Consider the following 22,169-nt stretch of genomic DNA (forward strand, 5'->3'; position numbering starts at 1 on the left):
AACGTATGTTTGCCATTTAAATATGGCTAACCCCTAAGGGTGGATGCTACTGTAGTTTGTAGCCCCAGGAGGATACCACCTCCAGCTGGCTATAGACACACTTTCTGTGCCCTATCAGTATTTGCAAAAGGAAGCTATCCTTCCCGTCTTCAACTTATGATACACATGGACTCGAGTTTCTGAATATTGACCCATCATATAATATTATTGCAGATAGAAAATCCTTTAAACATAGGTGTGTTCTATCAGGCATATGATAACCTGGTATTAAACACCAATAAATGGTTACTTTTTCAAACTTTTGTGAGATGTTCTTTCCAATATTACAAATTTATCTAGACCGGATTTTCTAAAACATTTTTGAAGATGTAGAAAACAAAAATAAGAATTTTATTAATCATAGAGAAATAGGTATCACTGAGTTTGGCAAAGTTTTTTCACTCAGAATGTCTAAAAACAAACCTACATATGGGATAAAACATACACACTACTATTTGAGTTTAGAGTGCCAACTTGCTAAAATTAATGGATTGCATTTTTCATTATTTCATTTCATTTTTGAATGGCTTAGTGAAGGGAGGAATGGCTAACTCAATGAACATTTTGGGGTATTTCAAGATAGCGATGATTCAGAAACGTAGCCTGAATACTTTACAACAGAGTGGACTCATGAGGCGGTGTTAAACCAAGCGACAGATGAAGTATCAGACATAAGAAGAGAAATAACCCCTTTAAAGCAGTGTTTTTCATAGGGGAATAGAACCATAACTGATTGAAAATTAGGTAAATTCATCATCATCATCATTTAGCGTCCTCTTTCCATGCTAGCATGGGTTGGATGGTTCAACTGGGGTCTGTGAAGCCGGAAGGCCGCATCAGGCCCAGTCTGATCTGGCAGTGTTTCTACGGCTGGATGCCCTTCCTAACGCCAACCACTCCGTGAGTGTAGTGGGTGCTTTTTACGTGCCACCTGCACAGGTGCCAGACGAAGCTGGCAAACGGCCACGAACGGATGGTGCTTTTATGTGCCACCGGCACGGGGGCCAGGCGAGGCTGGCAACGGACATGAACGGATGGTGCTTTTACATGCCACCGGCTTAATAAATTTTAGATGGCTTTATTAATATTTAGCTTATTAGTAAGGTGGCAATCTGGAAGAATTGTTAGCATGCCAGGCAAAATGCTGAGCTCGTTCGTTTTTATGCTCTGAGTTCAAGTGCTGCCATGGTCGACTGCACCTTTCATCCTTTAAGGGTCAATAAAATAAGTTCCAGTCGAGCACTGGGGTCAATGTAATTGGCTTTTGCCCCTGCCCCAGAACTTGTTGGCGTTGTGCCAGAATTTGAAACCAATATTTTGTTCTTTAGTTCATTTCTAAATTTCCTCGTCTTAAGTGGATGTAACACCAACAAGGCATATTTAAATCATGTGATATTCCACTGAGGGCTTTAACTAACATATTTTCTTTGGCTTTAATTATGTATATGTAACAGTTGAACTCTAAGTAGAAAGGCTATAAATAATGGGCTACAAAACGCTTCAGATAGAAAAATTCAAAGGCTGACTAATATTTACATGCCATTATTAAGTTGAACTGTTAAAAATGGATTATTTTATATTCTCTTAAAGATTCTAAACTCTTATGACATCAACTATATATATATGTATATCTGGAGTCAGTTCATTTGGCAAAAAATTCTTCAAGGCAGGGCCCCAGCATGGCTGCAGTCCAGTGACTAAAACAAGTAAAAGATAAAAGATTTTGTGCGTTCTATTGTTCTTCAGTATTGTATGTTTCTTTGTCATTCCTCTGTACCAGATTTTTATTATATACAAATGTGCGTGCGAATGCATATGTAATCCTTCACTATTCACGAGGTTCGACTGTAATTTAATTTGGAGACACCGAATAAGTAGTTGACATTTTATTAAATAGAGTTGCTTCCCTTTACATACGCTTAAAGATTAGACGATGCGAAGTGCTTTGTATTAAAACTATTGCTTTCCAGGTTTTAAATGAGTAAGAGGGACAAGACTTGAGCCCCCCACCCACCCACCTTTAACTACTGAAAGAATGAATATTCCCTGCTTCCAGAATTTGATCATAGTGTAGTATGTAAGAGGTACATTCGAGAAATTTTGACTTTTTTTTTAGAAGAGGAAGTTATAACTTTCTCTTTACTCTTTTACTTGTTTTAGTCATTTGACTGTGGCCATACTGGAGCACTGACTTTAGTCGAGCAAATCGTCCCAAGAGCTTATTCTTTGTAAGCTTAGTACTTATTCTATCGGTCTCTTTTGCCAAACCGTTAAGTTACGGGGACGTAAACACAACCAGCATTGGTTGTCAAGCGATGTTGGGACAAACACAGACACACAAACATACATATATATACATATACGATGGGCTTCTCCCAGTTTCCATATACCAAATCCACTCACAAGGCTTTGGTTGGCCTGAGGCTATAGTAGAAGACACTTGCCCAAGGTGGGACTGAACCCGGGACCATGTGGTTGGTAAGCAAGCTACTTACCACACAGCCACTCCTGCACTCTGTTGTAGATTATTGTAATATTACTATGTCATTACTATACATCTAACAAGCTGACCTGCCAACTTTTTTTATATTCTAGATTGGAGGAAATTGGCTGTAACAGCACTTTCAACACACCCTACTAAACAATGCTTCTCCCAGCTGACTAGTCTGCAGAATGCAACGCAATAAAGTTTTGTGTTAAACAAGGCAAAAACACTACAAAAACTTATGAAATGCTCCAGACTGCTTATAGATTAACTTTTATGAGCCTAGCATCTGATTTTCGCTGGCACAAGAAGTTCAAGGGTGGTAGAGAGGAGGTGAGAGATGATGAGACGTGTGTGAGGGAGAGTGACGTCTGAACATCAGAGCTGGTTGAGAAAATTTACAATTTTCTGGATGAAGACCATCATGTATTTATAAAGACTATAAGTATGCGAGCTGGCAGAAACGGTAGCACGCCGGGCGAAATGCGTAGCCGTATTTCGTCTTCCGTTACGTTCTGGGTTCAAATTCCGCCGAGGTTGACTTTGCCTTTCATCCTTTCGGGGTCGATAAATTAAGTACCAGTTACGCACTGGGGCCGATGGAATCGACTTAATCGCTTTGTCTGTCCTTGTTTGTCCCCTCTGTGTTTAGCCCCTTGTGGGTAGTAAAGAAATATATAAGTATAGTTTGGTGTTGGTGTGGCAACTGTACTCAGAATAATTCATGAAGATCTGAATATGTACAAAATTTGTGCAAAGTTTACGCCCAGGGTAACAAATAGAAGGAAAGACCCATTGGTGACAGCAGGGAGATGATTGAGCTCATAACATACAATCCAAGAGTAGTTGAGTCTCTGGTGATCTGAGACAAAAAGTTGGATCTACTGTTATAATCCAGAGACCGAGTGACAGAGTGCCTAATAAAAGCATTCTGGCCCAAGAAAAGCCCCAGACCCAAGAAAGCCAAGCAAAGCAAGTCCACCAGGAAGCTCATGATGATCCAATTTTTCAACAGCAAGAGCATCATCTACATCCACTTTGTGGAGATTTTGAGGGAGTTCAGGAAGAAATTTCACCACAAAAGGCCAGAGCTCTTCCACTCAGGTTGGTGGTACCTGCACCAGGACAATACACCAGTTCACATTTCCATCCTGGGAACCGACTACTTGACAGAGATGGGTATCAAAATTCCTCCGCATCCCCTACACAGTCCAAACTTTGCTCAGAACTTCAGGAGTAGTCATTTTGAAGACATTGAGAAGATAGGAGACTGTTGCAAGAATCCAGGACACCTTCATTTTGCATAATACACTCTAGGTTGTATTTCACAATTATTTCATTTTGAGGTTTGTGTGTGTGTGTGTGTGCAAAGAACAAACGTAAAAGTCAGTGAGGGAGCCTCTATACACTCATATGATTTGCGAGAAATATTAGCCAGATTTCCCTCAAATCACATGCTACTATCTTAAAAAAGAAAAGACATATTTAATAAATGTTCTTCTAAATAAATTATGTCCAAAAACATGTATGTTGGAATGGTCATGGTTGGCACATACTTTGAGTGTAGATTTCCTTGCTAGGGAGTGATCATAGGCTAATGAATAACATCTGAGAAATAAAGAAAAAAAAGGAAAGAGACAAAAGAATTACCTCATGTACTTGAACAGTTTCAAGAAACCCTTGAAGATCAGAGTCGGATTCCTGGGTCATCTCCATTTGGGATTCAGCAATCAACCTCTCCTGAATCTGGTGTTGGTTCTTCATTATTTTTGTCATGTCAAGATCTTCAGCCGAAGAGAGGGCTGAATTTATTTGTTGCAAACGCTCATCTAGCTGCACAGTAGCAATGATGGGAGCAGAGGGGTTGATCTGCAGTGTTGGTTCATTGATGGCCCGTGCAACTATCAGCCGGACATTACTGCCAGACTGGCGAAGTACAGATGCCACCTGCTCTGAACTCATACCGCGCACATTGAAATCTCCTATTTGTAATATGTGGTCCCCACTGCGTAACCGGGTGTCCTAAAATATTTTAAATAAATATGTATTAGATTTTACACATACATATCAAATATATATATATACATATATATAAACATAGCGATCAAACAGGTTGCAAATTGATAAAAAAAAAAGAGAGCACGCATAAAGAAACACATCTATACATATATGGCCATAAATAAATACATAGATACAAGACTTTTGTTAGCTGCTCTCCAGCCATCTATTTAAAACTGTATACAGCTATGGTACGACCACACTTGGAATTCGCATCATCAGTTTGGAACCCCTATCTTGCTCAGAACATTGACCTCCTGGAATCTGTCCAGAGACGTGCAACCAAACGCATACCCTCCATCAGACACCTACCATATTCTGAGCGTCTTGTTTCCCTGGGCATGGATTCACTGAAGCTCCGGCGTCTGGCGACGGACTTGGTAAACACCCACAAAGTTATCAACCACCTCACCAACAACAACACTGAACACCTTTTTGATCTCCATGTGTCTAACACACATGGACATGCCTACAAAGTCAGAAAACAACACAGCTCCCATGACTTTCGGAAACATTTTTTCACGCTCAGAGTTGCTGAAGCATGGAATAAACTGCCTGCGTCAGTTGTTGACTGCCATGACACTGCATCCTTTAAGGCCCTCATGCTTTCCGAAATCCGCCAAAACTACACCTGATTATATATACACTTTAGAGGAGTTGTAGTGCACCTGAGCACTGTACACAATTATTATTATTATTATTATTATTATTATACATATTATTCTCAAATTTTTGGACATGAACACACATTAATATGGCAAATTAAAGAGGGAGCTTTATGTGGTCACTTCACCTGCTAGAAACAGCAGTTAAACCTCCTTTACAATCAAAGTAAAAAGAGATCATATTGGATCATGTAGTGTTACATATCCCTAAAAACACAGAATGGATTGCCTTTGATCATAGGTCTGATTGATTAAGGTTTAGCATACAAGCCAACAAGAGAATCTCTACAATGTTATTCAATCTGCTGAAAAAAGCAGCCAAATCTCTCTCCAATGACACTCACCATCTTTTAAAAGAAAAACGATACATTACAGACCAACATACATTATGAGCAGAAACCAATATTTTATTGCCACAGATAGTAGGCCTCTTTCCAAATGTGGGGTTAGCCCAGGGCTAAACAATAGAACTGGCTGATTTCATGCTACCTCTACTCAGTCAATTCTACTGAGAGCTAGCAAAAGGAAGGGCATCTGGCCATCCCTTTTCCTCTGCTAGCCACTTGATAATATTTTCATATTTGTTTCCCAATTCTAATAATTTTTATAATACTTTATGTCTAATTATTTCTTTGTATAATAGTGCTCACTTGCTTAGTAAACATTGCTTTCATTATTTTATCACAGTCCTAATCTCTCTTTTTTAAACAAACATCAAGGCAGTCCAACTACGGAGGGGAAAGCAGTTTGTCAAGTTTTATCTTCCCCTCAAAGCAACATAGAGATTTCAATTCAGAACCCACCTGTAAGCTTTGCAGTGTGTGTGTGTGTGTGAGAGAGAGAGAGAGAGAGAGAGAGAGAGAGAGAGAGAGAGAGAGAGAGAGAGAGAGAGAGAGAGAGAGAGAGAGAGAGAGAGAGAGAGAGAAGATTGCAAACAATGAATGAAATAAACTTATTTGAAAAATTTGTATATATAAAAGGGCTTAACTACAAATGTATACACCCCCAACTTTATTGCTTCATAACATCCTGAGAAATGGATACTTTTTAACAAAATTTTCTATAAATACCGCTTAGATGTTGTGGCTTCAGATTATATGAGAAAGAATTTTTCCAAGGGGATGAAGAGAGCAGTTTTGGAAAATTCACATGATCTGACGTTTTTCCCTCATAACTTTCAAGAGAATGGGTATCATTCAGTGAAAGTTTATACAAATACCTTTCATACAGCATAGATTACAATTATAAAGAAATTTGTAGGGTAAATTTTTTCTGAGGAGGTGGGGAGAGGAGTTTTGGTCAAACAGAGTTTCGGATCAGGAAGACCAAATAAGTTAGAACTACTCCATTTTGATGGGGGATTTCCCACCACTTTTTTTAAACCACAGCCTTTGAAATGATGAAGTGTAGATAGGGGGCATCTTTGTATAGGAAAAAGTTTTGAAAGAAATCTTTTTTACAACCGCTGACCCCTCATCATCCCACTCCAGACTTATTTTCGCCAATCTTTTTGCACTTTAAAACATGGGAGGAGTTTTTAAAATAGAAAAAAAAAAAAAACTGTTAAAATTCTCAGAGGGTAAAGTGAGTGATTTAAGGGAGATTTGGCTGTTGCTTCTAGTACATTTCAAGACAAACCTCCTCGTTTCTTTATCACTCTTGCATGTATTGATGTTTTTCGATATTTTACTCCCCGTAAATACATTTATATGCTATAAAAACTAAAATTTGCAAAATTATGAATTTTTTGCAATCCCACTCACTGCCCCAGATTGGTTCTGTTTATAATTTAAAATACTGGAGAGCCTGAGGTCATTGCTGGCATTTATCCACATTGATTTAAAAAAAGGAGTTAATTAAACAATAATTCATTTTAAAAGTATACATTTCTGTTAGAAAATGTTTTTTCTTACACACACACACAAAGCTTTGCTTGATTGAGGTAGGAGTACAAGTTTAGATTACAATTTAGTTGTTGTTGCTTACATTCCAGCAATGGACCACGCATATATTACTTTGGCATCATCATTCCATAGAATGTGTTTAATGGGAGAAAAATATTAAAAAAACATCAATACATGTGAGTGTGAAAATGGAGGGTGGTTTGGGTTTGCTAGAAACAGCAGTCAAACCACCCCTGAATTGTTCACCATTTCCTCTGAAAATATTTACAATTATTATTATTTTTTTTACCGAAAAGGCTCTTCCCCTGGTTTTTGTTTTAAAAAAAATGGCCAAAATTGGCCCAGGTAGTTATTATAAGGCTTATAGCATCCCAAGCAGCCATAATAACAAAATCACTTCTTAATTTCTTTTATGAAAATTATATGGGTATATTAAAAATTTTTCATTCAATAAATAATGTTTTCATATTGTGGGTTTTGCAAATAGCAAATTAAAATTTGAAATGTAAATATTGACATAAAGAGTGAGAGACTTTGCAACTGAAAACAGACAACTCTGCAGTGAATGTAATGAATATTTAAATTTGTGAAAAATTGGAGTTCAAAAATTCAATAAACTTCTGAAATTGAAATTATCAGAAATTTCTTGGAACGTGAATCTATTAAAAAACTCCCAGATGGTTAAGCCTATAATAATTGCTTTCTTTTGGTACTTGTTACATACCTAATTAATAAGCAGCTTTCTCCATTATATATATATTGGGTCATCCCATAAATAATGCAGTTTTTTCAATTGCATGAACTAAAAGTCAGAGGGGGGGCAGGATCAACTTGCTATAAAAGCAGGTAGTAATTTTACTTTGTACTTATTCTTAGTTCAAGTTTTGAAGAGTGCAGATAGATTTTAACAGAATTAATATTTTTGTGTTCACATGTAGGATTCTTTTATGTTTATTTCTTTTGTTGATTCTGTTCCTTTAAATCTTAACTCTTATATGTATTACTTTTTTTTTCATCGTGATGCAAATAAAATTAACTAAGTATCCACTATATTTCTTCTCCATTTTCTTTTATTAACTTTACACATTATTGGACAGTTTATCCATTTATATTGTGGAACTTTCTTTCAATATATTTGATAACACCAGTTGATATTTGGATTTTTTAAAAGAAAATCCCTTAGGAGGAAATTACATCCGCAATATTTGTGTGTGTATGGGGGGTGTATAAAATCATCTTTGTTTTAAACAGCCACCTCTCCACGCTTGTATGCATCAGACAGAATCTAATGAGATTGAACTATCATCCACCAGCTAAACTACTACACTTCACACTTAATCAATGCTTATCTGCACTATTCCATCGTCTCATGGATTTAATAATGTGTTCAAACCCAAATTCCAGGAATGTTACTAAATATAACAGTGGCATGAAGAAGGCCAGAGGGTATGTATAATGCCTGAAACATTGTAATAGTAACAACCAAGATAAAAGGGACACTAGTCTAAAATACATCAAAGTATAATAATTTGTTCTTTATCTTTCTGGGATTGATAAAATGATGATCAGTCAAGAAAAGGGATCAATCTGATCTTCTATACCTTCTCTCTAAAGATTTGTGACCGATGCTGGAATTTAATATATTCTGCCAAGCTTTACGGTAGCTTAACAAAACAGATTGAACATTACATTTTGCTCTGACCGGAAAATACAAAGTGCATTATTTTAAGAAAAAGGGCAGCCAATTACAAAAAGTAATTGCTGTATTAAGAACTTTTTACATAGTTGATTAACTTGCTCAATGTAGCAGTAACACCTCTATCAATGAACGTCCTGTAAGTCATTAAAACGAAAATCTTAAGTTGTTAAGATATTTCACCTACAACAAAGATGTGTGAGCCACTGCTGGAAGCTGATCAAGCAATTATGTTTAACTGAAACGAAAACGGTGACAAAATGCTTAAGGGTACTACCAAGAGAGAAAATGCCATGGAAATTAATCAGTGTCTTAATAGAATGGATATTAGTAGAAATAAGGAAACATGTAGCAAAAACGATAACTGCATTTGCATTCTGCTTTTCTGATGGGAGAAAGAGTGAGAAAGAAGTGGGGTGAGACAGAGTAAAGCAAAGCAAGGTGCCACATACATATATATACAAGATGCTGGTTTTTTAAGTTTTTCAACTACCACCTTGCCATAATTCCTCAGTAGAACAGAACAGAGTTTCACAAAATCAACTATGTGGTGGTGGTAGTGGTGGCAGAGGAGGCCAATCTTCTGATCAAAGCAAGGAAACTATGTTTCTATTCAACACTCAAATTGCAGATACAGCTGGTCGACCACAACTCCTGACAAGAGTGTCACTCCTGCCAAGAGTGTCACTCCTGCCAAGAGTGTCACTCCTGCCAAGAGTGTCACTCCTGCCAAGAGTGTCACTCCTGCCAAGAGTGACACTCCTGCCAACATCTGACACTATGTAACAGGAAGTAGGAACTGAACTCAGAAATACTGTTGATCCTCTGCTTTGAAGTAGTACTTTATCGCTAAAGTCTAAAAGGTTAAAAGGTGAAGCTGTCATTGGGAGGAACAGATACTACAAAACATTTAACAAAAGTTCGAATGTATCTGCCAATTTGCAGTCTCTTTTCTGAAGTAATTTCACACAAATATCTGAATTTTCCAAACCATTAAAAATGTGTGTGTGAATTTACACATAAGTGAGCCCCACTTTTCCCAGTTTACCTGTGTCATGCCTTCCCCACCATCCTTTATCTCTCTCTATCACTAATCCCTCCATCCCTCTCCTAACTACTGCATCATTCTGCTGTTGTAATTAAATATTTTCTACAATAGGTACAAGATCTAAAATTTGTGGGGAGGGGTAGTCACTTACATTAACCCCAGTGCTGATCTGGTACTTAGCTTATTGACTCCCAAAAGGATGAACAACAAAGTTGACCTCAGCAAGATTTGAACTCAAAACATAAAGCTGGGAGAAATACAATTAAGCATTTTGTCTGGTGAGCTAACAATTCTGACAGCAGGACCACATATATTCATCATCCTTTTCTGTGCAACCAGTTATCCCTCTCATGACCCAGAACCACTTCCTTTGATAGCCATCCCTCATTCTTAACATTATCTACTTACTCCCAATCACATTTCCCATTGATCACCCTTCCTATGTGTCCATTTATCTCTCACTCTTCTTAAATCATTTCTTATTGACTCTCCCTTATATATTCCTGACCACCTATCACTATATGTCTAACTCTCCTCAGACACTCTTATAACATACCCACCCATCATCTCCTTCTTTCTCTCATCTTCTCTCTTTAAGGCAGCAAGCTAGCAGAATTGTTAGCACACCGGGCAAAATGCCTTGTGGGGTTTCGTCCATCTTCACATTCTGAGTTCAAATTCTGCCAAGGTCAACCTTACCTTTCATCCTTTCGGGGTTGATAAATTAAGTGCCAGTCAAGTACTGGGACCAATGTGATCAACTATACCCCTCCTCTTAAATTTCAGACCTTGTACCTATAGTACAAAGGATTATTATCACCTTCACCCACCTATCTTCCCTCCAATTCATCAGCTGAATCACTCTCTTTACACACACTTGCAACCCCTACCTATCCACCCTTCCAGATCTTCTATCCCCACTCTCTTACGTTCATCTTCTTGTACTTTGAAGACACACTCTATCACCTTGTCATGACCTTCTTATTTCTCTGTATCTAATTTGATTATTCCCACCTACCCTTACATAAAGCAAGGTAGCCCTGTATCTCTTTTACAGCAAGAAACCTGTTCCTACCCTTTATTTCATACTTTAACCTCTCAATCCCTAGCATAAAGCTAACTTCCTCTCTACTACACTCCCTCTCAGTTGAGAGGGCTCTTTACTTTTGGGAGTTACATGGTGACCTCACTAGTACTGATGACATGAAAAAAAAAGGGCCCAATACCTTCTATAAAGAGGTTGGCATTAGGAAGGGCATCCAAATGTAGAAAACATGTCAGAATAGACACTGGAGTATGATGCAATCCAGTCAATACTATTGAACCATCCAACTCATGCCTGCATGTATGACAGACATTAAATGATGATGATGATGATTAGATGAAAACAGGTAGAAAAAAGGGAGATTCTTGCAAAATATATACATCATCATGTATGCCATACATCCTACATATACTACATATGCATCTATGCTATATATGGTAGTACTTGTATAATAATATTTTATAGCATGCTTAAACACACTTGAAATAATGTTATAAAAATGAGAAGACTCACATTATAACATACTTTAAAACTCACACAATACCTGTATGTGTACAGATGTATGCATAACAAGTTTAATGTGTGTGAGTGTGTGTGTGTGTGTGTGTGCATGTGTGTGTGTTTGTACATAATATAATATTTGTTTTAATGCCAAGGTTACCTATACAAACATTTAAACATTAAACTCAATACTCTTCAGTAGAATACATGTTTATTAAACTTTTACAAGGTAAAAGTTGATAGTGACTTTGAAGTTTAGGTTTGTTTACCCTTGTATATAAAATCTTTAAAATACATTTTTAACAAATTGAATATCCTCAAATGTACAATCAAAAACTTAAAATTCTCTGTGCGTGTATGTACACAAACACACAAGACATTCTGTAATAGTACAATATTACAAAAGACGCATGCACACACAAACATAAACAGGATTTTTTTTGAGGTTTTTTTTAAATTTGGAAAATATTAAATGCCAATAAATCATATTTCCAGAAACAATCACCGCACAAAATAGCAATAAATAAACAGAGTGGAAGTAAACCAAAAATAAAGAATTTTAAATCAAGAATCATAAAATATCTCCACATTGTTTTGGTAATTTATGTGTGTGTCATAGGAAGGGGATTAAATATTCATTTCAAGACATCACTTCAATATAAAATGAAAAGTTCATGTTTAAATTTCATTAAAGAGGCCAGAGCTCTCCCTTTCTCTCTCTATCTCTCTCTCTCTCTCTCCCACACACACCAATCAGTAATAACATTTTAATTTCTTGTATCATTTATTTTAACAACTCAGTGATTATTGTTTCTTCTTTCCCTGGCAGAATTGTTAGAGCATCAGACAAAATGCCTTGCAACATATCTTCCCTCACTTTTATGTTCTGAGTTCAAGTCTTACCAAAGTCAACTTTATTTTATCAACCTCAGAAGAAAGAAAAGCAAAGTACCACTCAATTAGAGAGTTCAATACTATCAAATAACACTCTCGCCACAAAATTGCTGGCCATGTGCTTAAATCAGAAACCATCATTATTATTATTATTATTGGTTCTGGCAGAATCATAACATGTTGGAAAAAATCCTTAGCAGCATTTCTTTTGGCTTTTTCAAAGTCTGAGGTCAAATTCTGCTGAGGTCGACTTTGCTTTTCATCCTTTTGCAGTTGATAAAATAAGTACCGATCAAATACTAGGGTTCATGTAATCAGCTTCCTTTTCCATTAAAAATTGCAGGGCTTATGCCAAAATTTAATGATGACATCATTATCATCATCATCATCATCACCATTATTATTATTATTATCATTATTATTATCATTATTATTATTATTATCATTATTATTATTATTATTATTATTATTATTATTATCATCATCATCATCATCATCATCATCATCATTATTATTATCTGCATATCATGAGCTGAAGAAGTTATCAAATTTAAAATGTAATAGATTCATCTTATGTCACAAAAAGTGGTTGGAAAAATATTCATCGTCATCATCATCAGCATCGTCATCATCATCAATATTATTATTATCATTAAGGTTTTCCATCAGCTATATGTATTCATGTGTGAATCACATAAATACTGTTAACTATATATCCTATACTTATATATAATGTCTATCAAGCCGTGTACATATGCATGTGTGTGATAGTGTACATGCATATGTATATAAATGTGCATACACATACACACGCACTTTCTCTCTCTCTCTCTCTCTTCTCTCTCTCTCTCCCTTCCTCTCTTTCTCACACACACACTCAATGTCTCTTCTCTCTCTCTCTCTATCGCTCTGTCTGACTCTCTCTCACACGTTCTTCATCTCTATTTTTCACAAGGAAGATTTAATGATCAGCCAAGTGTAAAATTATGAAATACACTTTAAAAGAAAAGGAGAAAAGAAACCAAACACACACAAAAAAAAAACCAAAATAAAAAGTATGAAAACCTCAACATTCAATCACTTCCCTCATACTGAAAAATATGTTGTTTTGAACTTAAAAAGAAAATAATAAAATCCCATTTTTCTCAAATGGAAATTCTATTTTACAAAATAATGGACAACATCCTTTTCCGCCTCCTTCCTGCTGCCACTGTAATCACCACAACCACCGCTATGTTTTGAAGAAAACTGATAATGTTGAAGGAAACTGTTCAACTTCAATGAATACTCATTAATCAGTTGCTAATAGAAAGAGCAAGAAAAAAAAATACGATTAGCATTTTCCCCCCATCCTCTCTCTCCTCCATGTGGTTGTGTGTGTATCAGATTTCAAAAAATTTAATGATATAGATATTTTTATGTTAAATGCTAAATTTGTAAAACACATCATGTAATCTACTTTAATGCTTCTTAAATAATAACTTGAGGTTTTTCTTTCTTTCATTGCTTGCTTATATATTCATCTATTTATGTCAGGTTTTCATTCGTTTACAGTTTTATTACATAAATAGGAGTGGCTGTGTGGTGAGTAGCTTGCTTACCAACCACATGGTTCAGGGTTCAGTCCCACTCCGTGGCACCCTGGGCAAGTGTCTTCTACTATAGCCTCGGGTCGACCAAAGCCTTGTGAGTGGATTTGGTAGACGGAAACTGAAAGAAGCCCGTTATATATATGTATATATATATATATTATATATATATATATATAATATATATATATATATATATATATATATATATATATATATGTGTGTGTGTGTGTGTGTGTATGTTTTGTGTGTCTGTCTTTGTCCCCCCAACATCGCTTGACAACCAATGCTGGTGTGTTTACACCTCCGTAACTTAGCGGTTCGGCAAAAGAGACCAACAGAATAAATACTAGGCTTACAAAGAATAAGTCCCAGGGTCGATTTGCTCGACTAAAGGCGGTGCTCCAGCATGGCCACAGTCAAATGACTGAAACAAGTAAAAGAGTAAAAGAGTATACACACACATCTATATTTATACATATACATACCTATATATACATATATGTGTGGCTGTGTGGCGGAAAGAAGTTTGCCTCCCAGCCACATGGTTACTGGTTCAGTCCCACAGTGTGACACTTTGGGTAAGTGTCTTCTTCCATTGCTTTGAGCCAATCAAAGCCTTGAGTGGATTTGATAGACAGAAATCTTAAAGACAGCCATCGTGTATCTATATGTATGTATGTGTATGAGTGTGCATGTGTCTTTGTATCTGTGTTTGTCCCACACTATCTATTTCTTTACTACCCACAAGGGGTTAAACACAGAGAGGACAAACAAGGACAGACAAACGGATTAAGTCGATTACATCAACCCCAGTGCGTAACTGGTAACTGGTACTTAATTTATCGACCCCGAAAGGATGGAAGGCAAAGTCGATCTCAGCAGAATTTGAACTCAGAACGTAATGGCAGACAAAATACGGCTACGCATTTCGCCCGGTGTGCTAACGTTTCTGCCAGCTCGCTGCCACACTAGCATGTGACAACTAGTGTTGGTGTATTTGCGTCCCCATAACCTAATGGTTTGGCAAAAGAGACTGATAAAATAAGTACCAGGCTTCAAAAAAAAAAAGTACTAGCATGGCTGTCAACTAATAACTGAAACAAGTAAAAGACACATACACACACATTTACATACCTACACATATATTGGGGGGGGGGGGCATGTAAAAAGCACCCACTACACTCTCGGAGTGGTTGGCATTAGGAAGGGCATCCAGCTGTAGAAACTCTGCCAGATCAAGACTGGAGTCTAGTGCAGCCATCTGGTTCGCCAGCCCTCAGTCAAAATCGTCCAACCCATGCTAGCATGGAAAGCGGACGTTAAACGATGATGATAATCTTTTCTACTAAAAACACAAGGCCTGAAATTTGCAGAGAGAGGACCAGTCAGTTAAATTAACCCCAGAACTGGTACTTATTTCATCAATCCCAAAAGGATGAAAGCTGAAGTCAATCTCGGTAGAATTTGAACTCAGAACATGCAGACAGATGAAATGCTGTTATGCATCTTGCCCTGCATTCTAACGATTCTGCCAGCTCACCACCTTCATAATAATAACAATAATCATGTTTGTCTATAATAATAATCGACGTATCAGGAGTACTCTTAACTGGGTCAGACATGCGTGGCTGTGATTTCTCTTTAGTTGCCAGGTCTTCTCAATCACAGCATATCTCCAAAGGTTTCCATCTTCTGTTATTGCCTCTGTGAGGCCCAATGTTTGAAGGTCAGGTTTTCACCACCTCATCCCGTGTCTTCCTGAGTTTACCTCTTCCACAGATTCCTTCCACAGTTAGGGAGTGGCACTTCCTCACATTGTATAGAGTTCCTACCCACACCTTTTCTATTGAACAGAGCCATCTACCTGAAGGGGATTGTGGTTTGATAGACTTCCTACTTACTAAGACTTTGGTTTTTGCTAGGTTGACCCTAAGACCCTTTGATTCTAGACCTTGCTTCCACACCCTAAACTTCGTCTCTAGTTCTGGCAGTGATTCAGCTATTAGGGCAAGGTCATCAGTATAGAGGGACTACCAGGGGCAGCCTGTCTTGAATGCCTCTGTTATTGCTTAGAGAACTATAATTAATAAGAGGGGGCTGAGGAGTGAGCCTTGGTGAATCCCTACTTCTACTCAGAATTTTTCACTGTACTCGTTGCTAACCCTCACCTTACAGAGAACATCCCTGTACAGGGCTTGTACAGCTCTTACCAACCACTCGCCTATTCCCAGTTTCCGCATTGACCACCAGATAAGGGATCGGGTGACCTTGTCAAAGGCTCTCTCCAAGTCAACAAAAGCCAAGTACAGAGGTTTATCTTTGGCTAGATAGTTCTCCTGCAGTTGCCTTACCAGAAATATAGCATCAGTGGTGCTTCTGCCTGGCACAAAACCAAACAGCATCTCATCTAGGCTAACTCTCTCCTTAATTAGTTGGGTTATGACCCTCTCAGTAACTTTCATCACCTGATCCAATAATTTGATACCCCTATAGTTATTTCTATTTAAAGCATCACCTTTACCCTTGTAGCAGTTGACTATGGTGCTGCTACACCAGTCATTGGGTATGACTCCTTCATGAACTACCTGATTTACAATGTGGGTGATAAGACCATAACCCACACCGCCCGATATTTTAAGCATAGTGTGATACCTCTGCAAAGGGGTTGCAGAAGGAATGTCAGTTAATCTGATATAATGATTTCAAATTTAGCACCAAAAGTAGCTGTATAAATTTAGTGATTCTTCTGTGGCTTAGGAATATTTTGACTTCTATTTTTAGTAAAGCAGGTGCTTATATAGTACCCTAGAATATATATATATCATCTAAAATAAATGTATGTATGTACACATTCGTACATGAATGTATACATGTACGAGCGGATTAGTGATAGAGAGGAGGAGAGATGGGGGAGGAGCACTTAGTTTGCTTTCACCCCCCTCATTCCCCCCACCCCCACCCAACACCCACTTTTAAACTGAAAACTATTTTTCTGAAAAGTAACAAAATAATAAAGCAAACCATATTATAATATTATTTTACTGCTGAAAGAATATGCATTAAATCAAACTGCATCTTTTTTTTTGTATGTGTGTGTGCATGCATGTGTGTGTGTGTATGTGTGCGTGCATGCATGCATGTGTGTGAGTTTTGGGGTGGTGGTGCTTTCCCCTCCCTGCCAGTACTGCATCATTTTGAGAAATAATCTCCACTGTTAAGGTTACAGAGAAGTACAAGTTAATCTAGTTTAGACATTTTTCTTTTCAAAAGAAAAATCTTTCTCCCCCTCTCTCTGCCCTCTCTTTTCTGTTCGTCCTTCTTAACTCTGAAGGAAAAAATACAACAACGATGATGATGACGATGATGAACAAAAACCAGAAATGCTGAACCATACCCAGCCACCCCCACCCAAGCCAAATCAACTCTAAGCCTTAGTTTCCTTGATAATGGTGAATTCAGAACATGTTGCTGTTGCTTAGTCCCAAGTTTGTTCTGATTGAACAAGTCTATGATTAAGAGTGTTCCAGCCATGACTATTCCTCCTCATTTTTAATGTATCAACGACTACATTTTTCGTTTTAAATACTCTTTTACTTGTTTCAGTCATTTGACTGTGACCATGCTGGAGCACCATCTTTAGTTGAGCAAATCGACCCCAGGACTTATTCTTTGTAAGCCCAGTACTTATTCTATCGGTCTCTTTTGCCAAACTGTTAAGTTACGGGGACGTAAACACACCAGCATCGGTTGTCAAGCGATGTTGGGGGACAAACACAGACACACAAGCATATACACACACATACACATATACATACCATATACATACATATACATATATACAACAGGCTTCTTTCAGTTTCCGTCTACCAAATCTACTCACAAGGCTTTGGTTGGCCTGAGGCTATAGTAGAAGATACTTGCCCAAGGTGTCACGCAGTGGGACTGAACCCGGAACCATGTAGTTCGAGCCACTCCAATGCCTTAAATGGTAAAGAATTCAGAGACATACAGTACTTGCTGCCACAGAATGTTCTGCTAGTGCGCTGAACCTATTCATCTGGCACAAGAACAACACAACATACCAACTTTAGGCTATTTCTGTTACATAATACAAATTAAATCTGGATTAATCTTTATTTCCGAGTGTGTATTATTAGATTTGTAAACAAATTATGGTGAGATTAAATCAGGGTATTACAAGGACTGATTTTTTTTTGATTTTTATTATTATTATTATTATTATTATTATAATATTAAAGGCGGTGAGCTGGCAGAATTGTTAGCATGTTGGATGAAATGCTTAGTGGTATTTCACTCATCGCTATGTTCTGAGCTCAAATTCTGCCAAAGTTGATTTTGCCTTTCATCCTATCAGGGTCAATGAAATAAGTACCAGTTACGCACTGGGATCAGTGAAATCAACTATCTCACTCCCCCAAATTTCAGGCCTTGTGCCTATAGTAGAAAGGGTTATTATTATTATTATTATTATTATTATTATTATTATTATTATGATGATGATTTCTGAGTTCAAATTTTGCCAGGGTCAACTTTGTTTTTCATCCTTTCATGGTTTATAAATTATGTACCAGTCAAGTACTGGGGTCAATGTGATCAACTTACCCCCTCCCCACATATTTCAGGCCTTGTGTTTCTATAGTAGAAAGGATTATTATTATTATTATTATTATTATTATTATTATTATTATTATCATCATTATTATTATTATTATTATTATTAATGACATTCAAACGTTCCCAAGAAGTATAACTAATGTCATGCATCTGTTGTTTCCAACAATGGCCAAGAGGGCAACACATAGCTTCCTATAGTTATTACAACTGCATTAACCAGACAATCAGATGTTATACACCACTGGTCACAATGCATTTGTTTACATTGTTGTAGCTTTCAAATGATGCCATCCTGCTGGCTAGGTGGACAGGCTTGTTTAGTCATTATAGTCACCCAGATTGCTTAATGTATGGCCTTTCAAATGATCAGCATAAAATCACTCACAAGTGTCCAAGTGTCCTCTGGCCTGCAGGTATGTTCTCTCCTTTCTATTTCTTGCTTTTCTGCTGCTACTATAATGTTTCATACTCTGGCATAAGGCCAGAAATTTCGGGGGAATTGGGTAAGTCGATTACATTGACCTCAGTATTCAACTGATATTTATTTTATTGACCCCCAAAAGGATGACAGGCAAAGCTGATCTTGGCAGAATCTAAACTCAGAACATGAAAACAGACAAAATACCTATTTCTTTATTACCCACAAGGGACCAAACACAGAGGGGACAAACAAAGACAGACATAGGTATTAAGTCGATTACATCGACCCCAGTGTGTAACTGGTACTTAATTTATCGACCCCGAAAGGATGAAAGGCAAAGTCGACCTCGTATATACCACTAAGCATTTTGCCTGGCATGCTAACAATTCTGCCAGCTTGCTGCCTTTACCGCTAATGTAAAGGCCACTGTTCCTCAGAAGTGTTTGATAGCATAATGCCATCACTCACGCAATCTTGACTAACTTGTCCCCCTTCCTCTCATCACCCATGTCATGTCCAACCACCCAAGCCCTGCACTAACTATTACACCCAGTCCTTTTACCCTCGATAACACTGCTTTCTTGCTTCACCTGGAATTTTCCTCAGCTTGTGTCTTTTCTATCAGGTGTCAATTTGCAATAGTTTCAAACACAACATTTAACAACATCAATCTCACACCTGTCTAAAAGTGCCTGTAAAGGTGATGTGCACCTTCCAGAGTCAGCAAGATAAAAAAAAAAGCACATAAAAAATAAAACAAACATCACTCAAATTGATTAATGTAATATTTCAGCCTTGCTGAACCAAATCAATAACATTATATCTATAGGTTATAGTTCAATAGATTAAATTCCAAGTATCAATGATCAAAAGAATTCTGGCTGAAACAAATGAAGGTGAAGTGGAGACGGGTGGAGAGAGTTTTTTTTTTTTTACAGTGACCAAAAAAAGCAATTAGAGAATAGTAAGTACTTACGTTGTCTGCGACACCACCTGGTAAAATGGTTTTAACCACAACACCAGTGCTCTTGCCCCCAAAGATTCCGAACCCCAATCCAGTGCCATCGTTAACCAAATCTATGACCTCAATTTGAGTCCAATCTGTGTTTAACTGAAACAATAAAAATTGGAAAATAATTATACATAAGGATGTGAGTAATAGTCTGTGTTCATGTGTATGTATACACATACACACCATATACATATATATTTATATATACACACACACATTCTTGTATGAGTCAAGAAACTGTCTGCATTTGTGCATGTGTATATATATATATATATATATATATATACACACATAAAAATTTATATAAAGAGAGACAGAGCAGTAAAGGGAAAGAAAGATGCAAAAGACACACGTACACACATATATATACATGCATACAACATACATACCATAAGAGAAAGACTGGAAAGAGAAAGAGGGAGAGCTTAGATTCAATCAACTGAATCATGTCAATATTGATGTTTCTGACAAGGAACAAAGCCCCATTACCCCCACCACCATAAAAACCACCAGCGCCACTCCCCACCATTAAGGGATGGCGGGAAAGTGAAAGTGAGAACGAGTAGGGTGTACGTAAATGAATTGACCTCTGTTTTATATTATATTACGTTACATCGATATTTCTTTTATCAACCTCAGAAAAGTTAAAAGGCATAATTGACTTGTTCCAAATGATTTGGAATCAGAAAAATATGACTTGCTAATCTGGATGATGGTAAAAATAGCCTCGACGGCCGCAGAGTTCCGTGTTTATTGCTCCCTTACAAACAAAGTAGATTACAGTGAGAAAAGACAGAGAAGGGAAGTAGTTGACTGAAAAATGCTGTTATATGAAGGATTGGAGCTATTTTTGCTTTTGTTTTGTTTTTGAATGCTGGAATGCCAAAAGAAAAATTGACCCTTTTAGAAGTGAACTCACACACATGAAGAAGCGAAATGGAGAGCATGGACCTGTACCAACTGCAATGATCTTGACTGCTTTCTTTTATACAATGTATATTTATAACCATGTATATGTGTGTACGTGTATATGTGTGTACGTGTATATTACACACACACACACACGCACGCACACACACACACACATGCACACACACACATCTTTATCCTTCATTTGTTTCAGTTATTGGACTGTGGCCATGTAGGGGCACCACATAGAAGAAATTTTAGTCAAAGTCCAGTACTTAATACTTATTCTATTGGTCTCTTTTATTTATCAGACTACTAAGTTGCAAGGACGTAAACACACCAACACCAACTGTCAAGCTGTGGTAGGGGACAGACAGACAGACATACATACATACCTACATACATACATACATACATACATATATGGTACGGTATGGTCAGTTATCTTTATGACCACAATAAGCTCATTTTATCTAGTATTGGTCTTCCATATATTGTATATATATAAAGAGAACAGAACAAACAAAACTTGCAAAGGTAGACTTTTCTTTACCCAAATGAACATCTGATTGTCTAAATAAGGTATTTTCATTCCACTAATTCTCACAAAGTGAAAACAAAACTAAGGAACTTTGGCTTACTAAGTAATGTAAACAGAGACACTCCCTTTTGCTGAGGTAATTCTAATAAGAATATGAAAATGATATTCACACACATACATATAACCACAAGAGTTTCAAGTTCAGTCCCACTGTGTGGCACCTTGAGCAAGTGTCTTATACTATAGCCCAAGACTAACCGATGCTTTGTAAGTTGATTTGGGAGGAAACTGCAGGGAGCTCATTGTGTGTGTGTGTGTGTGTGTGTGTGTGTGTGTGTGTGTGTGTGTGTGCGTGTGCGTGCATGTGTGTGCTGATATTTCATTTGTCATTTTAGTGAAACGGTGGTGATGCTTGTATTTCCTGTTGACATTATGAATGGCTGCTCTGTGCTTTCAAAAACATATACTGTGGATTGGAAGATCCCTTACTTGTAAAGTAAGTGAGGTTTGGTGGCAGGAAGAGCATCCAGCTGCAAAATCCTATCTCTAAATTCAAATCCTGTCCAAGTCATGCAAACATGTTAAACACAAAGCCAGCATAGAAGACAGATGTAAAATGATAATGATCATCATCATCATCTTTATATGTGTGTTTGATGATATAAACAGGAAAAACAGATGTCAGAACATGAAATATAAGCAAAGAGGTGGAATTTTTTTTGTT

General features: G+C 37.2%; 1 protein-coding gene across 14 annotated transcripts in view; it reads right to left on the reverse strand.

Annotated features, from left to right (window-relative positions):
* The window catches only part of LOC115223391 (multiple PDZ domain protein), a 758,365-nt gene that overhangs the window by 414,428 nt on the left and 321,768 nt on the right, over positions 1 to 22,169 (reverse strand). For all 14 annotated transcript variants that reach the window (XR_005003540.1, XM_036512481.1, XM_036512487.1 and 11 more), the window contains 2 exons: positions 19,960 to 20,094; positions 4,175 to 4,546 (listed from right to left, as the gene is read on the reverse strand). Coding sequence is in view for 13 of the 14 variants with exons in the window: in XM_036512481.1 (XP_036368374.1) it covers positions 4,175 to 4,546; positions 19,960 to 20,094 (507 nt within the window). In the remaining variant the exon portion in view is untranslated. The remainder of the gene's footprint in view (positions 1 to 4,174; positions 4,547 to 19,959; positions 20,095 to 22,169) is intronic.

This window comes from Octopus sinensis, linkage group LG23 (assembly GCF_006345805.1).
Source record: "Octopus sinensis linkage group LG23, ASM634580v1, whole genome shotgun sequence".
Lineage (NCBI taxonomy): Eukaryota > Metazoa > Mollusca > Cephalopoda > Octopoda > Octopodidae > Octopus > Octopus sinensis.